Genomic DNA, 25,716 nt, shown 5'->3' with positions numbered 1-25,716 from the left:
CCAGGTGGGTCTCGAACCCGTGGGCTCAGGCCATCCACTCACCTCAGCCTCCCAAAGGCACGGGATTACAGGCTGAGCCACCGAGCCCGGCTAACTGCCAGTTCTTAGATCAACAATTGTTCCAGCTCCTCCTCCACCATACCCTTTGTTGGAAATCCCTTTCTTATAGTCCTCTCCCTGTATTCTGCTCTCAACTTTTCATCCTCTAGTTTGCATCCTTATTTCGGTCCTGTCCAAGAAACAGTCTCTATCCTTAGAGGAATAAACGCATCTCTCTGTTATTCCTGTTGACAGTGCAACTCTGTAACCAATGAACTTTTCTCAGCCTTTCTGGCTCCTCCTTCTGCTTGGGCCAATGAGCCCCTGACAATCTTCCCAAAATTAGGTCCCAAGTCTGGGTGGCTTACTTCACCCACCCCCGCAACTTGCAGCAGACTGGGTCTTCACCCAACTGTTTCTCGGTCTCCCAACACCCTCCAAAGGGGTTTCTATACAGGGGCCCGTATTTCAACAGGTTGAACTTCTCACTCAGGCACCGCTTTGTATTGAGGCAAATTCTTCTGACTATGAGGTTCCTTGGCCATCCACCAACCCCACAACTGCCCGGCCCATACGACCCCTGCATCCCATAGGGTCACTCCCTTCTAACCTCTGTAACCATACTTTTCACCTTTTAAGGTACACTTCCTAGCAAAAAGGCCTATAACAGTTTATGGAACAAGATGAATTTTTCCCAAAGCCGAATACCTTGAGTATTCCTGCTACTTTCAGCCCCCGCCCCCAGCTACTTTGGCACCGTGGTCTGCCCACCAGCAAAACCTTCGAACTGCCCTCCAGTGTGGCCTAACAACTGGCACCCTGCCACTGAACATGCCACTTCAACCAAATGTTACAAATTCTCGGAGCCCTTTCTTTCCTCACAAGGGGAATGGGAATGGTTCCCTAAAAGAAACCTTCTAACCTTTTTCATCCTGTAATGCTCCAGAGAAGTCATCTGTATGCTTAAACTCCCTCACTGGTACAACCCTGGCCACATCCTACTACCCCCTGTATGTTTCCCAAACCCCTCTTTTTAATGTCTCCCTACAGGCTTGCCTTAGTTCCAAAAGTCAACTCTTTTTTCTCTGTGGCAACCAGGCTTATGTTTGTTTACCCCCTAACTGAATGGGCTGCTGTACTCTGGTCTCCTTCTTGCCTTACATGAGACTCAACTACTCTTCTACAGCACTCGACAATTTACAAGCCATACTTCTCACCCGTCCTAAACGGGAACCTATCACTGTTTTCATCACCTTAGCCTCTCTGATTGTTTTAGGCACTGGAGGAGGGTCTTCTCCTCCCTAACAGGAGACTGCTTGTCCCTTTCTGTTTCCTCCCAAGCCTCATCTTTAATTCCCAACTTCAACTCCTCCAAGACCAAGTAGATTCCGTTGCTGGAGTAGTTCTACAAACCGCCAGGGATTGGATCTTTTAACTTCCGCTCAGGGGAGCACATGTGCATTTTAAAAGAAGAACGCTGTTTTTACATAAATAAATCTGACCAGGTGCATCGCAATCTTGAGGCTCTCCAAAAGGAAGTAAACGAGGTCCACGAACAAGGAGCTGCATATTGGTTCAATCTCGTAATAGGGATTCTGAACCTGGTTTCAATGGCTTCAGCCACTTCTTGGTCCCTTTCTCATTCTAATCATTGATCTCGTGTTTGCCCCTTGCCTTTTACAGCATCTGCTTCATTTCTTACAGATCGAATCCATGCCATAACCAGGGCATGACCCTCCAGCCCCCAATCTCTGTCCTTACCTCTAGGCCTGCTCCATAGGTAGGACCAGCTCTACATCCTAAATCAGCAGGAAGAAGTTCAAGAAGACGGATCTTCACCCAGTTTCACAAATGGGTCTAGAGAAAAGGGGGGATTTATGTTAGACCCTGACCTCCAAAAGACATTGTCTACCCTTCAGGGTCAAACTCATACTTCTAGTTCCAAGAACCTGAACCCAGACATAGGTTGCCACATCATTTTGTCACGCCCCAGCCGAAATGCAAAAATAACAATGCACCTGCCTCTCTCTGACTGCCAATACCCTCAAATAACTACCAACATCCACCCCAACATCCACCTGTCTGCCACGTACCCCTAAAATCTCTCTCTACTTAAACCCAACCTCTGTACTCCCTCACCGGCCCGTTTCTCTGAGCTGGGCGGGCCCCTCGAAAGAGGAAATAAACGGCCTTGTCATTGAGCCGTGAAATGGTTTTAATTTCTAAATTACCAGTCACCTCAGTCTAACAGTCATCTTTAGGTATGTGAAAACTAACTTTCTGGCTGAAGTGAAAGGAGCTTAACAGGCATGATTTGCAGGAATGATTAACTTACTGTGAAAATGAATGGAATTAACATCGGTGACAAAACCTGCTGCTTCATAAGGTGTTGCCTTCAGCATCACTGAAGTGCCTTTGATTGATACTACATAGGATTTAGGCTTTTGAAAGCTGAGGGATTACAAGGTGAATCTATGTAGTAGGACCCCTATTTTCTACTGGCACAATGTGTGTTCCTAGCTTTAATGTCCTGTTTCAGAATTTTAATTATTTTCGACAAATTTATAATTTCTTTTTAAGTCAAGGAATATATCTTGAATTTTTTGAAGAAGAGTTTACTAACCAATGTGCCAGGGCACATACATGGGCTCCAGTAGATTATAAACGTGCTAACATAATCCCCTCAGAAATTCAGGATGGCCAGGATGGGCCTGGAACAGCCAAGCTACTAGATTCCTTGCCTCTCAGTTACAGACTTGTACATTTATCCCCTGGAGCTATTCTATCTGTGTGTTTGTATCTACATGCTTGTGCACATGTGCCATGACATGAAAAGAAAAAAAGGAACAATTGCTTTAAACATATAGTAAACTCTTAAGTACATTTGGCTTGATTAATTGATTTAAGAGAATTTTATTGTTCACTTCTTAAAATGTTATGCTTTGTAGTCTGTTGACCCAATAGGGAGTAAGAATCCATACTATGGTTTATCACAGCATCACACTATATTTCTATCCAGAGGACCAAGAAGTCTGGTTCTTTCTGTATTTGTGAGATAAAGCTTCCAAATGAATAAGATTACATGAAGGACCAGCTCCATAATTTGTAGGACCTAGTGAAAAATAAAAATATGAGGTTCCTTGTACAAATTTACTAAGAACTTCAAGATGGCCCAACAACCAGTTGTTGCGATTATGATTATGATTATGATTAGAGATGGGATCTTGCTCGGTTGCCCAGGCTGGAGTACAGTAGCAAGATCACAGCTCACTGTGGTCTCCAACTCATGAGTTCAAGCAATCCTCCTGCTTTAGTCTCCCGAGTAGCTGAGGTTATTGGCACCAGCCACCGTACCCGTCTTTAAATGTTACTTTACGGTTTTCCTTAGATACTTAAAATGATGCAATTGAAAAGGGACATTGTTAAACTTTAAAAAGTAAAAGGAAATAATTGTGATATATTTGAAAAAGACAGGGAACTTTTTGTCAGAAAGTCCTAATTTGAATCCCTGCTCTTAATAGAGGTAGAAGCTCAGTTGTCTTATCTGGAAAATGGGGCTTCATTATTTTTAGACAAATGTTTATTGTGACACCTACTTATTCTGGAGGTTTTATATGTATTACACTATTTAATCTTCACCATAGTATTATGTGCAGCTAATATTCTTTCTCCTAGTTTGCAGATGATCAAACCCTGACACAATAGATTGAAAAACTTGCTAAAGTATTCACTAATAATAAGTACTGGAAATGGGGCTAGGACCTCAGGTGGTTTAGCTCCAGGACCCAGATGCAAATCATCCTGCCTGACCGCCATCTCCTTTACACTTGTTGCGTTATTGGAATGTAGTAAGCACCTGATAATGGTAACAATACAAATTAAAATTAAAGCCCACAATTCAGGCTCAGTATGGGGGCTCAGTTGCTATTTGATGACTCTTCTGGCAATTACAGTTTTGTGGGTCCCTGACATTAAAACCCTGGAACTTTCTTGTAATTAGGAAACAATATAAATTGGGAGTAGGTTATTGTTTTTGTTGTTTAAATCTACACGATAGATTACAACACGAGAAGAAGCAAATAAAATAACATTCTTTTGGAGAGTCATAGCCTATTTTATACTTACTGAGAGTCCCTATGTAAGTAATTTTCTCCCCAGATGACCCCAAGTGTCTTTTTTAAGTTTCCTCATAAGTACTCTTCTGATCTCACTCTAAAAAATAAATGTCCAATGAAGTCCTCAGGGGAGGTAAGAAAGCTTAGGGAATAACAGAATGCAAATAAAGTAGCCAATATCCATTTAATGCCTGATTTTGATAAAGAGAAACAGACTGGATTTTCATTATCAAACTTATTCATCGATTATGCAGCTTTTCATAATTGTGAATTTGATTTGACCTAAGAATATTTTGCAGATTCGTCCTAAGAATATTTTGCACTTCCTGAAGAATTGCTGTTAAGAGTTGGGGTTGAGCCTGGCATAGTGGTGCATGCCTGTAGTCTCAGCTACTGGGGAGACTGAGGTAGAAGGATTGCTGGAGCCCAGGAGATTGAGGCCAGCCTGGGCAACATTGCAAGACCCCATCTCTTGGAAAAAAAAAAGTCAGGGTTGGAGAGAACTCAATGACCTTGATTCCAAACCAAACTTCTCAGAAGTCCACAGAGCATATTGGGGGCATGAGGCGGGGGACTGCATGGGAGGTCTACCATAAAGGCTTAGATCTTTCTCATTAGAAGAAAGATCCGTGATTTCAATGACTGAGATCTAGAAACCTTTAGGAGCCAGAGAGTCATCACCTAGTAATTTAGCATCAACTCTGTGGTTTAGTGGTGGTGCTTTTTATGTTCTGGAGGGGGAATTGTTCAAACAATATAGTTGGTTTGAAATACTTCCAGGACCAATGCAAACACCAAGTGGGCTGCCCAGAAACCACACATTGTTTCCTTCAGACAAAAGATAATGATGCACTAATGAGTTTTACCCTTTATTGCCCTCTCTGGAACACAGCCTCAGGAAGAAAACCCACAAAACCAAATTGTTAGTCCCAAAATTTACAATATTTTGCAATGACCCCTATCCCTTTTTCTTTAAGTGCTAGTACTTGTGTTAAGTATTTGTGTTGTTTAACTCATAAATTCCAACCTCATGTCATCTCAAAAGTGCCCTCCCAGAGAGAAAAAGGAAATGAGTAGATGAGGAAAAATAATAAAAGCCTCACTGATATCGAGTACCTCAAGAGCTTAAAACACTTCTGAGATGTTATCCAATTCTGATGTATTTTGACCCCATTAAAAGAGGGGAAAGTAACAGAGATTAATATTTTGAACTATAAAGAGGGAAAGTGAAACAAAAAGAAATTGGACAATTAGGTTCATTTCATAAAAAGCATTTACATAGCGAATAATCAAAACTGTGAGTAGAGGAAGTTGTTATCCAACTGATTAGTCTTGTAAGAGTATGATGTGTGTTGAGGACTTATGGGGTTTGTTGGAATCATTTGTAGTTGTTTTTATTAAAGAGCAAGCTTAATGACACAAGTACACTGGCACTGAAATTATCTACAACCTTTCCTTAACTCGCCGTCTGCCCTCCTCTCTGATCCAGCTACTGTTTTAGTCCTATGTGCTCATGCACAGCAAAACTTGCAAAAAATATTGCCTATAGTTCCTGTTCTTACTTCCTCACCTCTCATTCTCTTGTCATCCCTACTGAATGTGGCTTCCTTTTTAAATATCTCCATTGAAATTCTTCTTGTTAAAGTCGACAGTAACCTCTGTGTTGCCAAATCTATGGACCATTTTTGTCTCATTGCCTACTTGACCATAATAGCATTCCGAAGAGTTAGCAGATTTGTCCTAAAAATATTTTGTACTTCCTGAAGAAGTGCTATTAAGAGTTGGGATTGAGCCTGGCATAGCGGTATATACCTGTAGTCTCAGCTACTGGGGAGACTGAGGTAGAAGGATTGCTGGAGTCCAGGAGATTGAGGCCAGAATGTTTTCAAGAATGTTGTTGCCTTCCTTGAAAACCTTTCTCTTGGTTTATGTGATGCCAGTTCCTCCCCATGTACATTATTCACCTCTGGCTCTTTCTTCTCATTCTTCTTTACTGGTTCCTTCTCTACAAGACTTCTCAAGGCTGGGGGATCCCACACCTGTGTTCTTAGCTCCTGCTCCATCCTGTTTCTGCCTAAACTTGTTCATCCATATCTCCAGCTTTAAACATTGTTGTTACACCAATATGTATATTTCATTTCACTTTCATCTTAACTTTAGACTTGAATACAACAACTTAATTCAGTTTTTCACTGGAATACCTAATAAACATCCCAAACTTAACATGGCCAAGATTGAATTCTTGATTTCCACCCCAAGCCTCCTCTTCCTCTAGTCTGTCTTACTTCAAAAACTTTGCTTCACTCTCACATCTAATGGAATATACATTGTGTTGTTTTTATTCATGAAACATGTCTTGAGGCCACTTTCTTCTCTTCTTTGCCACCACTACCACCCTAGCCCAAATCACCACTGCTTCTCATAGATAATTCCAATAACCTCCTAAATGGCCTTCCACGTCCATTCTCAACAATATACCTTCCTTTCTCTATGAATCAGTAAGGGTTCTAAGTTTTCCAGACATAACATTAGGTCATATCACTTTGTTACTTTAAATCCTGCATTGCTTTCTCACTAAACACGCAGAAGAATGCAAATACTTTATCACAGTCTACTTGAAAGTGCTGAAGTGGAGTACTTTAATGAAGACCTCAAGAGCAGTAATTGGGATTAGAGAGAATATTGAGTTTCTACTAATTTCAGCTTTTTTAAGAATGTTGTTTTCTTTATTTCATAGCTTTAGGGTATACAAATAATTTTTGATTACACAGTCGCATTGTATAGTGGTGAAGAAGTCTAGGCTTTAAGTGTACTCACCACTCCCACCTGTGCACATTGTACCCAATATAGGATTCTTCACCCCTCCAACTCTCTCCCTCTTGAGTCTCCATCGACTTTTTAAATAGAAACTTAAAAGAAATTTATGACAAGTTATGTCAACAAACCAAACAATTAATGTATTTTATATGAAAACTTCATAAGGAATGATTCCTAAGACTTTTTAAAAAATATACTGGAAATGCCAAAAAAATATGTACACATTTTAAGAGCTGTTCACCATAATCAGAAGTGTATGGACACTGATGGTCGCCACTTTGAACATCTCAAATGTGACTTGTATTCATCTTTTTGCTATCAGTGTATGTTGAGTATTGCAATTTTAATGGTTTTTCCTTTCTTAAAATGTGTATACATTTTTTGGCACTTAAAACAAGTGAGATCTCACATGTTGTATTGCTTTTATTATTACTATTATTATTTTTAAATCAATGTATCAAGGAAGTAAGACCATATTGCAATTAGCAAGGAGTAGAGTAAATTGCATTCAGTTATTAAAATTCTTATTATTGGGCAACCCACTCGGGTCCCCTCCCACTGTGGGAGCTTTTTGGTCCTCTCAATAAATCCTGCTTTCTCAAAAAAAAATTAAAATACTTATTATTAAAGTTATATATGTGATGTAGTAGAAAGTTGATGTAAAAAAATAGAGTTATTGGAAGGGCTTGTTAGAATACAGATTGCTGGGCTCCAAAGCACCACATCACCTTGCCAAAGTTTCTGATTCAGTAGGTCTGGATGTAGGGTTGGAGAGGACACAAAAATTTGCATTTCTGACAAATTTCCAGGTAAACTTGATATTACTGATCAGGAAACCTAACTTCAAGAAGCTCTGATTAAGATTAACAAGTGATTAGTTGTTAAAAGAGAAGGGCCCTAGTAGTAGGAAAATAGCTGCCAGTTATAACTCTCAAAATTATTCTATTAGCTTGTTACTAAGCTATCAGACAAACCACTTTTTCTTTTAACATTTCATATTTTCTATTAGTATTGAAAAATATTGTCCCATTTAATGCCAAGACTTTTCCCTTATTATTAGGCATTTATTTACCACACTATTGGAAGTTTTCATTCTGATGCCCTATTCACATATGTTTTTGATTCTTCATCAGCAAAATTTTCTCCTATACTTATTTTGAGAAGAATCTCTCAAATAAGTTTCCTCTGTACTTTTCCCCTGCATTGAAATAGTAACTGGGTTTTCAACAAAAATCTGTTATGCTTAAAAACCATTTGCCTGAGCAAACAAAAATTACAATCAAAATGGCACACTGAGAAGATAGAAAGTCCACCCGTGTTCTTTTTTCTGCTTCTGCTCGATTCCTGTCTTGTCTGCTGGCTTCTTGGTCTGGTCAGGATTTCTGAAGTCTCAGTGTCCACACTCGCTCTTATTCAGGGTTGCACCAGCTACCTCATGCATCTTTCCCTGGACCACAGACACTTGATTTCCTAAACAATTACAGTCATCTCTAGGTATTGGAGGAGGATTCGTTCTAAGACTCCCTGTGAATCCCTAAGGATGCTCAAGTCCCTTATATAACATGGCAAAGTATTTGCATATCTCCCATGCACATCCTCCCGTATACTTTGAATCATCTCTAGATTTCTTATATTAGCTAACACAACATAAATGCTATGTGAATAGTTGTTGTATTGCATTGTTTACTTATATTATTTTTTATTGTTTCGATTTTTTTTCCCCAATATTTTCGACCAGCAGTTGGTTGAATCTGCTGATGTGGATACAGAGGGCGGATTATAGGCAAACCCATTCAGTATTAGAGTTCAAAGATCTTTTAGTGACAAATCAAGGCTACTTCTAGATACTTGTCTTATTACAATAATCCCAAATTAACAGGTAAACAAGTGTTCATAACAGTATTAATTTTAAAACTGAAAATTGGAAACAACCTAAATAGAAGAGGAATTAGGTACTTGGAACACACATCTGTGTGAGATTAATATAGTCTTTGAAAGTTTTTGTATTTCTTGCTAATGTTTTCTGAATTCTCCAAATTGTCTACAAATAGCAAACAGAAATTTTGTAACCAAAATAAAGTTATTTTAAAGACAGAGGATTAAGTTCTTAGAAAGAAAAGCAAGTTAACTTGGATCATACACAGTGCTACTTTTCCACCCAAAGCAGATGTCTCTTTTCTCTCCTTGAAGAATAATCACAAAAGCTTCATTTACATATTTTCTCAGAGACAAAGAACTTAGTAGGCTAAGAATCAATCCGTGTATTCTTTTTGTTTATGAAAACACTATTTGATTTTTTAAATTGATTTGAATTTAAACCACAAACTGAATTTATTCATCAGATAGTTTTAAAACACATGGTATTTTTTTAAAGCTCCATTTCGATTGGTTTCTTTGCTAATTTGTTTCTTTTAAATGAGGTGAAATTCATGTAACATAAAATTAACCATTTTAAGTGCACAATTCAGTAGCCTTTAGTACATTTGCGAAGTTTTGCAACCACTAGCTCTATCTAAGTCTAGCTCCAAGACATTTTCATTGACCCCCTATACTCACTAAAGAGTCATTCCCCCTTCCTTCTTCCATCCCCCCAGTCCCTGGCAACCACCAATCTGCAGTCTATCTCTGTTGATTTAGTACTCTGTTGATTTAGTACTCATTTGCTTTTTAAAGAACATTAGTTGTTTTTTTAAGAAATGAGTGTCTTGAGTAAAAAACACTCCTCTCTACTCATTGATCCTTCTGGGGCTTCCCAGGAAGGCCTAACTGTGGCTTCCAATATTTGACTATGGCTCTCAGGGATCATGGCCTCTTGACACCCCATCACTACCATCTTTAGTACTTACAGCAAACACATACGATTTTCTTTATATTAAATATAAGAATTCCTTCCAGGACCCTCCCACCATCATAGATATCTGCCTATGGTTCTCTGCAGCTTTTTAAGCTCTCATTCAATGTGTCTTGCCTGAACTTCTGGAAAAGTGGAGGGAAAGGGACAGGGAGTCATGAGAATCAAAAGAGCTGGTTGCCAGGCGGTCCTCTGCAATCTTCACTACATCTGAGTTGCAGGGAGCCAGATACCTGGTTCCATCCTGTTCCCTGGGCCCAGTGCTAGGGCCTCTCTCAACATCGCCCTGCAATAGAGTGGCAGAAGCTGCTACACACAGGCTCAAGAAGAAAGACACTCTAAATGAAAACACACATCACAATTACTTGCAAATCATCTCCCTCACATCTTCCTGTCATAAATCATTACAGAAGTCCTTTACTTTAAACACAGGAAAATTGCTCAAAGAAAGAAGAGACATTAGATCTAAATTTCAATTAACTTGGACACTGATTGCTATGCATCACGCTTTAGTCTGTGGTCCTTATTAATGAGGATATAATGAATGAAGTTTGCCCTGGGCAATGGACCGTAGCCCAGATAATTCTATTTTAGACAAATAATTTAGGCTTCATTTTTCAGTGTATAGGATGCTTATTAAAAATACCATTTCTTGTGTTCCAGCTCAGATCCTGAGTCTCAGAATTCCCACAGTATATAGACCTGGGATTTGCATTTCCACAAAGTTTCCAGATGTGTCTTGTTCATAATAAAGTTTAAGACCCACTTAAAAAAGAAAAAGAGAGTCTTTTATTGACTTTGTGCCGCATACAAATAGTAGATATTATTAATAGAACTTACTCTAAGGAAAAATATACCAATACTTGTGTTTGGAAACAATCTATTAGAAAATATTTGATAAGCTTGGCTTAAGGTATAACTGGTTCTGTTTGATGTTAACAAGAAACATTCTCTACAAATACTTCAAAAGTTCGATAGAAGTCCCTTTTATTTACATTATTTATAATTAGGCTGATCCAGGGAAAGATCTAAACACAGTTATAAAACGCAGAATGGACACCAAACATCATGAGCACATGTGCACTCGGTAAATATTTGCTGCATGAATGGTACACTTAAATTTGCTTTATTTCCCAAATAAGAGGCAAAGGAAAAGTTCCTCTAACCTCCCAGACTTTCCCCTGCTCAAATATCAGTTATATTCTGGCTGTCTGAATATCAGCATATACAACATCTGTAATTTCTCTGAAACATTAGATATTTGTTCATTTATGCGATAAATATTTATTGGTCATTTTCTATGTGTCTGAACCTGTTCTAAATTACAGGTGATCAAAACAGACTTGGTTCCTATCCTGAGGGAGTTTTCCATTGTAGAAAGCTGGTAAGTTAGGTATTTTGGGGAGAAGATTAATTATTTGAGAAGCAAGGGACATCTCAGAAAAAGTCGAGGGAACTTCTAGCTCAGGCACCAGCGTGGCACATGCCTCACCGTGTTTAGCTTTTCAGAGTGATGTCTCTTGGGTTCCTGATATTGTGATTCAGAAAACACTTTCTATGCTTTCTAGTTATTCCATTTAACTCACTCAGAGCAGATCGTCAAATATTTGGAGGCTAGACGAATTACGGTTTATTGGAAACATTTTAAAGCATAATACATGGATTCAGTACACATTATCTTCACTTCTTTCTCATTGCAGACTTGTTCCCACCCTTCCCTACTGGTCTCCTCTGAAAATCTTCTACCAAGGTGACCTCTATCCATCCAGTGAAGACTTTTCCGTCTTTAGCTCACCTGATTCTTTACAGCCTTTGCTATTCCGGCTTTTCTTTGTCTGCCTTTGTATGTTTCCTTTCTTCACTCCCTTGAAAAACTGGTGTTTCCCAGAGCTTCTCTCAGCTCAGTTTTCTTCTTACCCTACCCCTGAGTGACATTATGCCCATGGAGCTGAGCATCACTTCAGATCTACTTTCTGTGGCCCACATTCCATCAGACATCTTTCTTTTCTGTGCCTTGGAAAGTTCCTGCCCTCAACAACCAGCTCCTCCTCTGATATTTTGTATCCTGGTGAATAACAGCCCCAGCCACATCATCCAGTTGCCGGAAGGAGATGCCTAAATTCCCTCTCCTTCTTATCCTTGCATCCAATCACTTTGAACACATTAAAGCACAGATGTCCAAAACTTCATTTCTGCTCCCATCACCCCTTAGTTCAGGCCCATGTGATTTATTTCATGGATTACTCCAGGAGCCAATGACCTAGTCACCTATATTCAGGGTTATTGTCCCTTTTCGTTTATTTGTCTCATTCCTGGGATAAGGTCAATGTCTTAGTCCTCTTCGTATCTCAACCCCTAGGAAAGTGCATGAAACATGTAGAATGAATGAATGGATCCCTTTATGCATACAGCTTTAATAAAAGTGCTGCTTATTATAGGCTTATAAATAGAGAATGCTTTTTATATTGGTATTCATTTTTAATAGGTTTTCAACACTTTTTTCCTTCACCTTTTCTGTAACTCCATACCCACTGGCATGTTTTAAGTCTTCTGGTTGTCCCTGATTATGTTTGTTTTCTTTGGTCGACAGCCTTGAATTTGCCCTCTAATTTGTTTGAATTCAGCATCAGTTGTCAATGGGAGCTAGCTTGAAAAAGGCAGGGTGCGTAAGTCTTAGCATCAACCAAACCAGGCTTCTTGTTTTAATTAAATTACTTAATATGGGACTTTCCAGTCCTCTTTGGACCCATTAGCTAACAGAGTATTTTGAAAAACTGTCAGGAAACAGAGGTTGCAGAATTCAAGAGACATGAGTGAGTGAACAGGAGAGTAATGAAGGCTGAGGTCTTTTTTCATAACATTTACATGTGGACATAAAATTTTTATGTATCAAATAATTCAAGAATGACTTATTCTTCTTGCCCAACATCATTAATGCAATTCTCATGCTAGCAAATAATATAATATAATAATGCATTTTAATATACTTCACTATACTGGTCTCCAAACATTTTTAGTTCTAAATCTATGACCTCTCACAAACTTTTAATTGGCATCTAAAATTTGCAGTGGATATTATTTAAAGAGTATTGCAAACTGGATATTTTAATAAAATGTTTATAATACTTTTTTAAATGTCTCCAGACGAATCTAAATACCATAGCTACTTCATGCTCACTATTGAGGATTTTTTTTAAAAGTACATGTAAAAATGCTCCTTTAAAGGAAATTTTACATTATTTCTTTTTCTTCTTAAATGCACATTTCACTCTACTTCCACCCACAGAATGTTTTCCTAATAGGTTTCATAATCAAAATCTTTCATTTTTTCATTCTATCATTCTTTTCTGTGACAAAAAGTATGCATGAATTTTTATTTTTTATTCTGTTGTCAGTTTTAAGTATTTAAATGTTCCCTGTGGATTGATTACTCACTAAAGTGAATAGCATTATTTGAGTAAAATAGCATAAATATATTAAAAATTTGGTGAATAATTATGGAATACAGAGTAGTAAGTTTTAATTATCCTTTCTTAAAAAGATGACCCATGCATGGAGTTTTTTTAATTGTTGTTTATGCTTATTCCTAGAAAGAGCAGTATTCAATAAAACTTCTCGTGTGTGTGTATGTGTGTGTGTGTGTGTGTGTGTGTGTGTGTGTGTGAAAGAATGTACATGTATAATTATATAACATAATTATATAATGAGGAATAGATGAATAGATTGTAATAGAAATGTGTTTCCTTAATAGCAATGCCTTGATTTCTCAAAATCCTTCAAATTTATAAAAATGACAACATGAAAAAAATATTGGTGATATATCTGCTGTTGATGGAATTATTCTCCCTCAACTTTGATTTAAAGCAACTTATCTGAAACAATCTGACTTGCAAAAGGATTTATTTACATAAACTATTTACTAGTCATATACTTTTTTAGTGAGGGTAGCAATGTTTACAATTGTTCCTGTGCTTGGTGTAGAGCCTTTATTGCATCTCAGGCAATACACCACGGTGGGAATGGGTTGAATGGGATTGTTTCCCTTCTTTCGTGAAATGCTGGAAGAGGCAAAGAAGAATTTGTCCCATCAGAGGCACTTTCTCCAGCAGATCTCTTAGAAGAGAAGGAACAAATGGAGCTTGAGGATTTAAATGTTAATTCCTCTAAAACAACCCTTGAGCACATACCTTTTGGAAAACCTGTAACATGCCTCTTGGAAAACCTTCTGGAAAACCCAGGATTAGACAAATGCCCATGTGAAGACCATTTACCAGGGAGAACTGCTGTAGTAGTTAAGATGGGAGATAATAAAGAATATTAGGTCAATGGATGAAGGAACAAAGAGGAGTGGACAACACTTGGAAATAGAAGGAAGATAAGAACCTGCACAACTTATTACTACAGAATTATAGGCAAAGGCTTAATCCATTTTTTTCAATTATCCCATTTTAACCATTATGTTTTCTTCAGATTTTGATGACTAGACAGGTACTAAATCATTATGACTAAAGGCTTGTATAGAAAGTATCACTCCTATTGAAAAGCTAACCCAGTTTTAAGCTCTTGCTTATAGTTTTTAAAAGTAAAAAAAAAAAAATTACATCTATACCAGTGTAGATAAAACCTATTCATTTATCTAGTCTTTTATTCATTCACTCATACATTAATAAACACTCAAAACTATTTTCTAGACCTAACATAAATACCACAGAAACAAAGATTCAATACCCTTATCTTTCATTTACTTACACCCAGTAGGGGAGAAAAATGTGCAGGCAATGGCTAAACAGTATCCATTGGCTATATTAAAGGCATTGGGTCATGACAAGGGCAAAAATGAAGAGCACAGGAATCATGCATGAGGAAACACAAAGGAAGCAGCATTTGAATGAAACCTAAATGACCAAAGACCCAGAAAAATACTATTTCAGGCAAAAAGCAATAGCGGTTTGGAGGTGGAAAGCTGTCTTGCCTGCAGGAGAACCACAGTTTTGTGCATTTCAAGCATAAAGTGTAAGGTGGCAGGTTACTATGTGATGAGACAAGAGAGGGGACAAAGATTGCAGGAGGTCAACGCACCGTGCCAAAGACTGTGAATGTGTTGGAAAATCTTTAAAGGGTTTAATGTGAAGGAATAACATAGACAGATTTGCGTGTTAGACTGTCCACTCTGATAGGAGTGTGGGTGATGGATCTAATGAGTCTGGAGACAGGGAGGCCTGTGAGGAGACTGTTGTAATATTCAGGTGAGGAGGACCTAAACCAAAGTAGTAACAGTGAGATTTAAAAGTGAGGCATGAAAGACAAGGAGGTCTTGTTGATGGATTTAATATGTGAGAAGATAAGTTACGATACTCTCCAGTAATGGAATAAAAGTGATTTAGATACTGAAGAGTCTAACACACAAATATGAAGTTCAAAGGTAAGCAGCTCCAGGGTTGCTTAGTTCAATGACTTAATAATAAAATAAAAACTCTAGTTGTGGCTGGGTGTGGTGACTCATCCTGCAATTCTAGCACTTTGGGAGACTAAGGCAGAGGATTACTTGAGGCCAGGAGCTTGAGACCAGCCTGGGCAACATAGTGACATCACATCTCTACACAAATAAATAGGTCAATAAATAAATAAGCCAGTTATGGTGGGGCACGCCTGTAGTACCAGCTACTTTGGAGGCTGAGGCAGGAGGATCACTTGAGCCCAGGAGTTCAAGGCTGCAGTGAGTTATGATTGCACCACTACATTCCAGCCTGGGCAACAGAGTGAGACCCTTTCTCTGAAAAGCAAACAAACAAAAATCAGATAAATCAGTTGCTTTCTATTTTGTGTTCTATACTGCAAAGATATGACTTTCGCCCATGCTTAACCCTCATAGAGTCTGACATAACCCCAGTCATCAAATCTTTGCATAACCATAACCAAAACCAGAACATTAACTTCTCCTGGCATGTCTCTTTTTATCAGGAAACAATCTTCCCCAGGAGGCTGCACCTTACTTTAAACAGTTGCACTATTGCCCATGGCTAAATCATCCACTTGCAAGGACAGTGGGATAACAGATTGACTTGGGCCAAGCAACTTTCAACTTCAAAGGTCTGTGAAGAACTTGAAATTCAATACCTGAGCGAAATTGTGGTTCAATTAGTAAGAAAGAATGGGAATATTGACTCCCAGGAAGTAAATTAACAGAGTCTGCCCAAACCCTCAGCTTCTGGCTAAGGTAAAAGGAGAAATGTGGTTTTCATTGAGGTAGGATCTGGCAGAGGAAGAGCAGATGAATGGGGAAAATGTGATAAGATTAAGAACATATAGAATTTGGGGTACCCACAGGACATTTGGGGAATGTTTGATAGGCAGTTGAGGATAGGGCCTGGGAGTCATGAGCAGAGAGCTGGAGAGCTGGTATTTGAAGTCATCGGCACAAATGAGCTTAGTAGAAATACGAGGAATGAGAAGACAGGGTTATGGCAAATTCCTTGGGGAACACCCACCTTTAAGAGGAGAACAGAGAAAGAAAAATCAAGAAAGGAAATCGAAAGATTGAAGCAAAAGGAGAAAAATTATATTTTCTCATGAATTTCAGAGGAAATAAAAAGGGACTGCAGTACATAGTTTTGCCAGCCTTTACTATGTGCTCTGTCACCCTTCCTACAAACTATCATATGACAAGCATAACAAAGTAGTCTGAAGAGTGGAGGAAAAGTCGGTGGAGTACATACATGTGAGCAGGATGTTTTTAATTTTGCTGAAAGTGTTCTATACAGGTCTCTCTAATTTTTATGTATGCATATCCAGAAAATCTATACTCTGCTTCCAGGAAAGTGGAAGCCTACTATTTTAACTCTCTTTGGACACACAATACTGTCCTAGGAAGATTGAGTAAGGGGACCAGAGAGTGTGGAATCACTGCATCATGAATGGTCTCTCAAGCAACAACCTAAAATCTTTATTTAAAAACAATGGCAACAGGCCAGGCCTGGTGACTCAGCCCTCTATCCCAGCACTTTGGGAGGCCAAGGCACTTTTGGATGGCCTGAGCCTGCGGGTTCGAGACCAGCCCAGGCAACTTGCCGAGACCTTGTCTCTACAATAAATAAAAAATTAGTCAGGCATGGTAGCGTACCCCTGTAGTTCCAGCTACTTGGAAGACGGAGGCGGAAGGATCGCCCGAGCTCAGCAGGTCGACGCTGGGGTGGCTGTGAGTGTGCCACTGCACTCCTGCCTGGGCGAAAGAGTGAGACTCAAATTTAAAAAAAAATGACAACAACAAACCACGCAGCTACTGCCCAATGACAGCAGAGAACAATATCATTGGCTATATAATCCTTAATGGATGGTTAATAATTTATTCCTTTCTTTCACGTAAAACTCGTAGTCCTTTTTATTAAGAGAGTTTCTGGATTTTGACTTGATTTCAGTGTCACATTTCTCATGACAGCAACATGGTACGGGGGTGGCAAGGGTCATCGACACCGTTTTACAGAGGAGAACCCGGAGAAATCTGGGACTGAGTCACACAGGGTCACACATGGACAGCTCAGGGCTCAGAAACCAAGTTCTCCCTCCCATTCCCAAGTGGACTTGATATAGAAGCAACCCACGTGTTGCTTCTGCTTTCCAAGAGCCTCCCCATCCATATCCTTGTTTAATCTAATGCTTTGCTGCCATCTTGTCTCAGTATTACAATTCCTATCCTGAATTTATCCCAACAATTTCCTCAAAGATTTTGAACTTTGATTACAAATTCCCTAATGATACATTTATGATCCAGCAATAAATAACGATAGTATTATTTCTTCTTTGGTTGAAAATCTTTAAAAATTAAAATTAAAAAAACACATATCATTTTTCCAGATGAAATTAAGCTTCTTCTGGAACAAAATGATAGTCATCCTTCCACTCAGGCAATGTCATTTGGAAAAGGAAGTGAATCCATTTGGATGTTGAACTTTTGAGTCATGCGGGATGCCCTGATCTCTCTGCATTGAAATTGCAAGTCACTCCCTATTCTTTTCATGACAGTTCGGAAGATGTAGAGTTGGAACTTCTTATTTTTCCTTTCCTAATATTTTAATGTCTCTCACTTAGAATGAGTTGTAGTCATTTATTTTCAGTTGTACAACCACTGCATTTGAGTTTGATGGAGAAGCCGAGAGATATAAGTAAACGTAATCATAAGATGTCATTTCTAATTTTTCAGATAGGCCAAAAGTAGTAAATCTGGTAAAGCCTAGTGTTAACAAGATATGCAGTAGCAGGGACTCGTATATGACCCAGGGGAGAGGGTATTGGTACAAGCACTTGGAGAGCAACTTGGCAAAACTTAGTTGAGTTCAAGTTGTACATATCCTATGACACAGCATTTCCACTGCACAGTGTCTCCTCTAGAAAAACTCTAACAGATGGACATAAATACACAGATACAAAAATGATCAGTGCAGCACTACTGGCAATAGAGAAAAAGCAGAAGCAATTCAACTGTCCCTCCATAAGCTGAATAAATAAATTGTGCTTTCAAATTCAGCAGTGGAGCTGAATAGGCTTCTTCTACAAATATCCACATACCTAAAATCTCAAAAACACATTTTTTTGGGGGAAAAAAAAGTTGCAAAAGAAGAGTGGGATAGTATGTAGGTAAAGATTAATTATATACACAAGCATACTCTCATAAACAGAACATAAGCAGCAAAAGCTTCAACAAGATGGCACTAACAAAAGTGCCTCAACAATATCAGAGAGGCAACGACTGGATAGGAAAAGGTTGGAGCAGGACTTAGCAAAGTTTTTCTGTAAAAAGTCAGAGAGTAAATATTTTACAGAGCGGGCATTAAGGTCACTGTCTTCACCACTCCCTCTGCTCTTATAGTATCAAAGCAATCATAGATGAAATATAAATGAATGAGAATGTCTGTGCCAAGACAATTTTACTTACAAAAACAGACTTCAGGTTAAGTTTGGCCCATGAGCCATAGTTTGCCTTCGTTTATAATTGCTAAGGATAATTGCTTTCAGCAGGCAAGTAATCTTAGGCTACGAGTATGATCTCGGGGCCAAAGAACATCCGCATGTGTCTCTAGAGAATTCATTGGGGAGCTAGACCACTGCCCACCTAGCTTAAGAATCCAAGTCACCAGTTAAGTGCCTTTAGTAGTCAAGGCTGTGGCAGTACTAAAATAATCTCTGAAGTTCAGTCTTGTTAGGAGTTTTATATTGGAGGTTTTTGTTTGGTTTTGAGTCTGTTTTTACTTGAGTGGTGGAAACAAGTTTATCCTAGATAATATTCAGCCTATCAATATTCAGCCCTGGGGGCTTCCCTTCCATCTTCCAAGGATGCTCAAGAATTTTTAGGTCACAAAAAAATGTTTGTGTCCCAGTTCTTTCACCATTCCTGCACAGTCCGGGACCACCTTGTGCTGACTTTTAAAAGTCAACAAGGTCTCTCTGGGAGTGAGCTCTTTAGCTTAACTGTACCCTTGGCCTTTGATCACTTGCCTTCACCTGTCAGGAAGGATGATTCAGCACTGCTATATTTCTTCCCTAGAAATCAGGAAGCTTTATTTGCTCAAGTTCCTAGGGTAGAACCCCTTTTCAGGCCTTAACACTTCTAAGAAGGACTGATAGAAGGGGCCTGTGATCCTTTAGCTGCCTAGATACTAGATTGCTTTGGTCTGAGCAGCTCTTGTTCTGATATCTACATAGGCCAGGCCCGAGGGCGTTCACTTAAGGAGAAAGTAATTCCACTACCTCTCTGCTCAACCAACTTTGGCCAACCCAGTCTGCTTAGGCCATCAGCATTTACAGTCCTGGCACCCCTTGCAAATTGACAAGATTGTCAGGCCAGAAAGATGGTTAATAAAACCAACAGGATTTATTTATGAGTTTCTTCTGATACAAGCCAAATACAAGATGTGAGAGAAAAATGAAGTATCCTCGTGCTGTCATTACTGGCAGATGTAGAAACATTCCCGAGAGGTTAATTGTATGCCAACCATTTTTCTGAGTAGCAAAGTGGCTCCGGACAGAGTAGGACTCTATAAAGTGCTAAATTCAGGTCCTGGCAGGGTCGCTGACATATGTGCACAGGGATGGTGAGTGAACTGAAGACAGGCATGCTCATTCTCTCCCCTGGTGAACTCTACACAACCAAAGGTCAGTCGAGTAGGTGGCGTAGCAATAGGCTCAGTTGCTTTGGCATCTTGAAGCAAAGAGATGTAGCCTTCTAGTCACAATGGCAGAATACCTTTTACCTACTTACCTGTCCTTACACTGAGCTACCAGGTTCTTGGACATCTTATTGTTGCTACTTGTGAAGGAGAAAAGAAAAAAGATGTAGGGAAGAGAGAAGGGCCCAGTCACCTAGATTTCATCAGCCTCTTTTCCCTTTCCTGAAAATTGGAGGTTTACTTTTTTGTGTCCTGAGAGACATAACTTCTAAGGATGATTGCCAGATGTTTTGAAAATGTTTGAAAGCGTTCAAAAAACGCATGTTGTTCATCACCACATTGAATACTGTTGACTCTAAGAATTTTTGCCCCAAATCAATCTGAACATGTTTTAGCTCAGTTCTCTCTGACAACAGCTAGGACCTATGGAAGGAAAGCATGCATTTGTGAGCCTATTGACCCTGCATGTGAAGCCATTACTGGAACTAGGAGTTGATGACCAGGCCGACTCTGTCAATCTTTCCTGGCTGGAACTTGCAAACTCTTGGTTGTGTTTACCCAGAATGTTAATAATTTCGGAAATTATTAAAATGGAACCAAGATACTTTCTTTTTAAGAGGCTATTGAGATCACAAATCATTCTGCAAATATAATAAGTTGTGTAAGCTGAGGGAGTCCAATGCTTGACACTTGCCATGAGCCAGCTGGAAGCATGGCCGTTTTCATATGGCACTTCATGTGTGGAACTAAGGAGGCGTGAGAAAAGCCCTTTAAAAGCAGGCCTTAAAATTTCAATAATTCTGTTGGACAAAATGTTTTTACTCCCCCCACAAAAAAATCTTTCTTCCACCCCCTTCTCTGCTCTCATTTGTTTTACTCCCAACGTCCTCCACATTACCTAACTCTTGTGCTTTCGTCAAGCGTTATCACCCTGAGGAATCCTATTTGGATTTTAAGGGACCCATTTAGTTGTTACTTCCTAGGCTCTTCGTGTTCCCTCTCCAGGTAGAACTGATGCTTTTCCCTGGTAGCCTGACTGTCCTTTGGGGCCACGAATGCTCATCAAAAATACCTGAGACAACTCTCAGAAGTTCGTATCTCAAACTCCACCCCAACCCTACTGATTCAGAATGCTTTTGGGTGGAGCCCAGGAATCTGCATCCCAAAGCCAGCAGGTGATTCAGATGTTGTTGGTCTCAGGAGCCAACCATGATAGCGTGGAAAGCTAGGCCATTGTTCTGATTCACCATTGTCACACTTAGTCATTTGCATACCTTTCAATAGCTTCTTAATTATAAGCTTGTTGAAGGCCATGAAAGGCATGGTATTCATATTTCATTCAACATATATTTACTGAGTGCCTACTAATGTTCCAGGCACTGGCCTGAGAGCAAGGGATACAGCAATGAGAAAACAGGCCTTCTTTTTTGGACCTTACATTTCAGGGAGGGAAGCCAGACAATTTTTAACAATGAGGTCATTAAATACTATCTTATTAGATGATAAGTACCATGGAGAAACAGAAAGCAGGGAAGAAGGAGAACCAAGATCGTGTTCAAGGCACACACGAAACCTTCACTAAGGAGGTGATAATTGAGCAAAGATTTGAGGGCTGTAAGGGAGAAAGCCAAGTAGACATCTCAAGGAGAGACACACATGTAAGGCTCTAGAGCAGAAGAATGCCAAGCACATTCTGGGAACAAAAAGGGGTTAGTGTGGCTGGAGTAGAGTGAGCAAGTGGGAGAAAGTAAGTAGGTGACCGGGAATAGATCTTGTGAAGACTCATCCAGTCCAGTCAGAACTTTCCCTTTGTCTCTGTGATACTGGAATTCACAAAGTCCATCACAGGGCTTACTCCACAATAAATACTGCAGGAATATTTGCTGAAGGAAAGAATCATCTCTGAGGTGACATGCAAAGGCCTCTCATGGCTTAGATCTAAACTAATAACAAGGATACAGAGAAATAACTTTACCACATATATTTTTCACATACATGTTTCAATAAAGGGGCAGCTATATTCACCCAGAGCTCAGAGTTCGGAACCGGGATGCCTGGATTCACACATTTCACATACTGGCTGTGTGATCTTGGCAGCCTCTCAATGCCTTAGTATCCCCATCCCATAAAATGCAGAAAATAATAGTATCTACTTTATAGAATTCTGATGATTAAATACATTTAATACATGAAGGGAAACTGTAAGAATGTCTGTGCTTTGAGAACCAATGAATATGTGCCATGATCATTAATATGGATAAATTCAAGACATTTCTAACAATTCAAAAAATTAGTCATTCCTATGAATTCATTACTGATAAATATGAGCAGAGACCACCCCAATACAGAATTTTTCTCAATTAAAAATTGTGTATTTATTCTTACATGTTTAAACTTCAGTCACCTTCAAAGTACCCTTTGTTTGATGCAATACACCTGTCAAGATGCTTTTTTCATTACTCAAAACGGTTTTTGAACTCACCAATTTTAATGTTTTTGTTTGTTTTTTTCACCTCTTCCACATTGGCAAAAAAACAATGTATCCCTTCAAGGACTTTTTTTATCTGGGGGGGGGGGTGTCAAGTCATTTATGGTCAAAAATTGCTGAACACTCAATGTGGTGTGGGCGGATGTGCTCATAAATTATCCATCATGAAATGGGCAAACACATTCAGAGAATCTCAAAGAAAAAAAATTCACTGAAGCTGAACACAGACTTTCACAACAAAATATTAGCTGGTACACTGATGATGATGGGTCTGCTAAAATACTTACATAGCAGAGGAAGCCCGTACTACAAGCCACCCTCCCCCTCACAGAACAATAATTTTGTTTTTTGGGGGAGCCCCCCCCCATATAACATTATAACTAATGTTGGACGTTAGGTACAATGTCAACTACATAAATATATGATGATCTATATATGATTGCTACATGTCCATTTTAAGGTGTGCATATTACAGGAAGAGGCATTCATGCAGTTCCACAAGTGGTAAAATACAGACAGAGAATGGATGACATGAAGAACATGATGTTGATAACAAGGACCATGTTGGGAGTTATAAAACGAGATGGGTGTCCTCTCTATTGCTGGGTATTAGGTTTCTTGAGGTTGCTCATGAAAACATAAAAATTGAGAATGTGCATCAAGCTCTGAAGTCTATCTGTCACTTTAGTTAGACTTTGGTTTATCACCCACAAGAAACATTTTAGATAGGATAATTCCGCTCCAATTCCCATGCCTGTTAACCTTGTGTCATTGTCTCCTAATTCACAGACTGAAGAAATAACCCATTCATGTAAGCAACCTTTGTGCAAGCATCAGTTTCAATGCAGCCCAGGAAATTTCTTAAAACTAGGAATTGGTTTCCACTGTGAGAATCTAACTGTGACTCATTTGAATGATTTGAATATCTGTGTGCAGATGCTAAACGTTAAATACTATTTATCATTCACATGTAATAATTGAGATGCAACTATTAATTTTCCAAGTCTTTGTCCATTTCTAACTTCAACACTCATTTTTAAGAAACTCGTGAACCACACCCACCTTCCTTTTACTTTTTATTTATTAATTTTTTGAATCATATCTCTGTCTAGTGGCTAATTTTGATGGTTCTAGAGGTAGATGCCTGGCTCCAAATTCTGGGCCATTGTTAAGTGGTTGGGCAAATGACTCAACCTCTGTGGGTCTCAGTTTCTTTCACTGTAAAGTAGACATATTAATACTACCTCCAACTTGAGGCCGTTTTGAGGATCAAATGAGGTCTACATGTAAAGCACTTAGGACAGTGCTGGTCACATACTAAAACACAGTAAATGTTGAGCATTAACAAAATAGTTAATAGTGAAGGAGTTGGGTACTCCTGCAAACTGGCTTGAACTATCTCTTGACAATATTTGCTTTGTAATTCTGTCATTGGTCAACGTGCATGTTTTCTAACTGTAGCATAAATTGCACACCGACCATTTTGTACACCTCCTTGCCTTCAGGCCGTTATCTGGGGTGCCCTCATTGCTGTCTGCAAGTGTACTATTTATTTAATCACTTCTCACCCCAGCTGCCCCTGGGCATCCAACAGGCAAAGACATCCCGCCTGACTGTCCCAGCCCTGAAAAAACTGCACAGCCAGAGGCGGTGGTTCAGCCTGTAACCCAAGCGCTTTGGGAGGCCAAGGGAGTAGGATTGCTTGAAGCTAGGAATTTGAAATCAGCCCGGGCAAAGTAAGAAGATTCCATCTCTACAAATTAAAAAAAAAAAATGCAATACTATGAGAAAATGACGGATGGTACTGGGAAACTATGGGGGGGAGGGGGATGGGATTAACAGTAGCAAATATCTGTCGGGGGATGGGAAACACTTCTTATCTACAGGGTGCCTGAATGAAACGTCAAGGTACACCTAACCCTTAACTGTACCCCACAAAACCATAATAAAAATTACTGATTAATGAAAAAAAAAAAAATTATCCTGGCTTGGGGACACGCACCTGTAGTCCCAGCTACTCAAGAAGCTGAGGCAGGAGGGTCACTTGAGCCCAAGAGTTCGAGGTGACAGTGAGACAGGATGGCACCGCTGCGCTCCAGCCTGGGCATCAGAAGGAGATCCTGGCTTTAAAAAAAAAAAAAAAATCCACCAGTGGTCAATCACCCTTCCCAACCAACCCCTCTCTCTTCTCGTTGCAGGATGTTCTGGAAGCTCTCCCTGTCGTTATTCCTGGTGGCCGTGTGGGTGAAGGTGGCGGAAGCCCGGAAGAACCGGCCCGCGGGCGCCATCCCCTCGCCTTACAAGGACAGCAGCAGCAACACCTCGGAGAGATGGCATCACCAGATCAAGGAGGTGCTGGCCTCCAGCCAGGAAGCCCTGGTGGTCACCGAGCGCAAGTACCTCAAGAGTGACTGGTGCAAGACGCAGCCCCTGCGGCAGACCGTGAGCGAGGAGGGCTGCCGCAGCCGCACCATCCTCAACCGCTTCTGCTACGGCCAGTGCAACTCCTTCTACATCCCGCGGCACGTGAAGAGGGAGGAGGAATCCTTCCAGTCCTGCGCCTTCTGCAAGCCCCAGCGCGTCACCTCCGTCCTCGTGGAGCTCGAATGCCCCGACCTGGACCCGCCCTTCCGACACAAAAAGATCCAGAAGGTGAAGCACTGCCGGTGCACGTCCGTGAACCTGAGCGACTTGGACAAGCACTGAGCGCCCGGGCGCAACGCGGCTCAGCACAGCGCCCCGGCCGCTGGGTCGCGTCACCGCCGCCTCCGCCCCTGTCCCCTGTCCCCGAGCCCACTCACGCGCCACCTGGCGTCCCCCCGCCCGTTTCAGCAGCCAGCACGTCTCTCGGGCCACCCACGTGGATCGCCGATGGAGCTTTGCTGATGTGTCCCTGACCGACCCCGGGCCCCACCTGGGCCTCCCAAACCAGGCTGTGGATCAGGCTGGAAGGAAGATGCTGGAAGACGACCACCCGCCACCCAGCAGTTGGAGAGGCTCTTCCAAGGGGATGCACCGTATATCCTGCATTGATGTTTCCACCGTGTGGAAAAGCGAGTATTTCCCGGGTCTCCTCCTACACTCCAGCTCGCCCTGCGTGCAGTGGAGGTGGCCATGTGTCACCCTTCCGAGCAGCCCCTCAGTCCTCCCCTGCTGGTCCCTGGACCGCTCACTCGTGATGCGATAGCTGCCCTCGGCTGACGCTGTGATGCGGATGTGGACAGCTGCCACCAATACGTCCACAGA

General features: G+C 40.3%; 1 protein-coding gene across 2 annotated transcripts in view; it reads left to right on the top strand.

The window, feature by feature from the left end:
* Positions 1-25,312, top strand: part of GREM2 (gremlin 2, DAN family BMP antagonist) — a 121,293-nt gene extending 95,981 nt beyond the window's left edge. Inside the window, exon 2 of one of the 2 annotated variants that reach the window (XM_021706975.1) lies at positions 24,669-25,312. In XM_021706975.1, coding sequence (XP_021562650.1) covers positions 24,670-25,176 — 507 coding nt within the window. In that variant the 5' untranslated portion in view covers position 24,669 and the 3' untranslated portion in view covers positions 25,177-25,312. The remainder of the gene's footprint in view (positions 1-24,668) is intronic. The other variant, XM_008074012.2, reaches the window with a different exon arrangement.
* Positions 25,313-25,716: the final 404 nt, after the last annotated feature.

Source organism: Carlito syrichta, unplaced genomic scaffold (genome assembly GCF_000164805.1).
Source record: "Carlito syrichta isolate Samal-C Ts95f unplaced genomic scaffold, Tarsius_syrichta-2.0.1 Scaffold316271, whole genome shotgun sequence".
In the NCBI taxonomy this organism is placed as follows: domain Eukaryota; kingdom Metazoa; phylum Chordata; class Mammalia; order Primates; family Tarsiidae; genus Carlito; species Carlito syrichta.
This window is presented reverse-complemented; position numbering and strand designations above follow the sequence as displayed.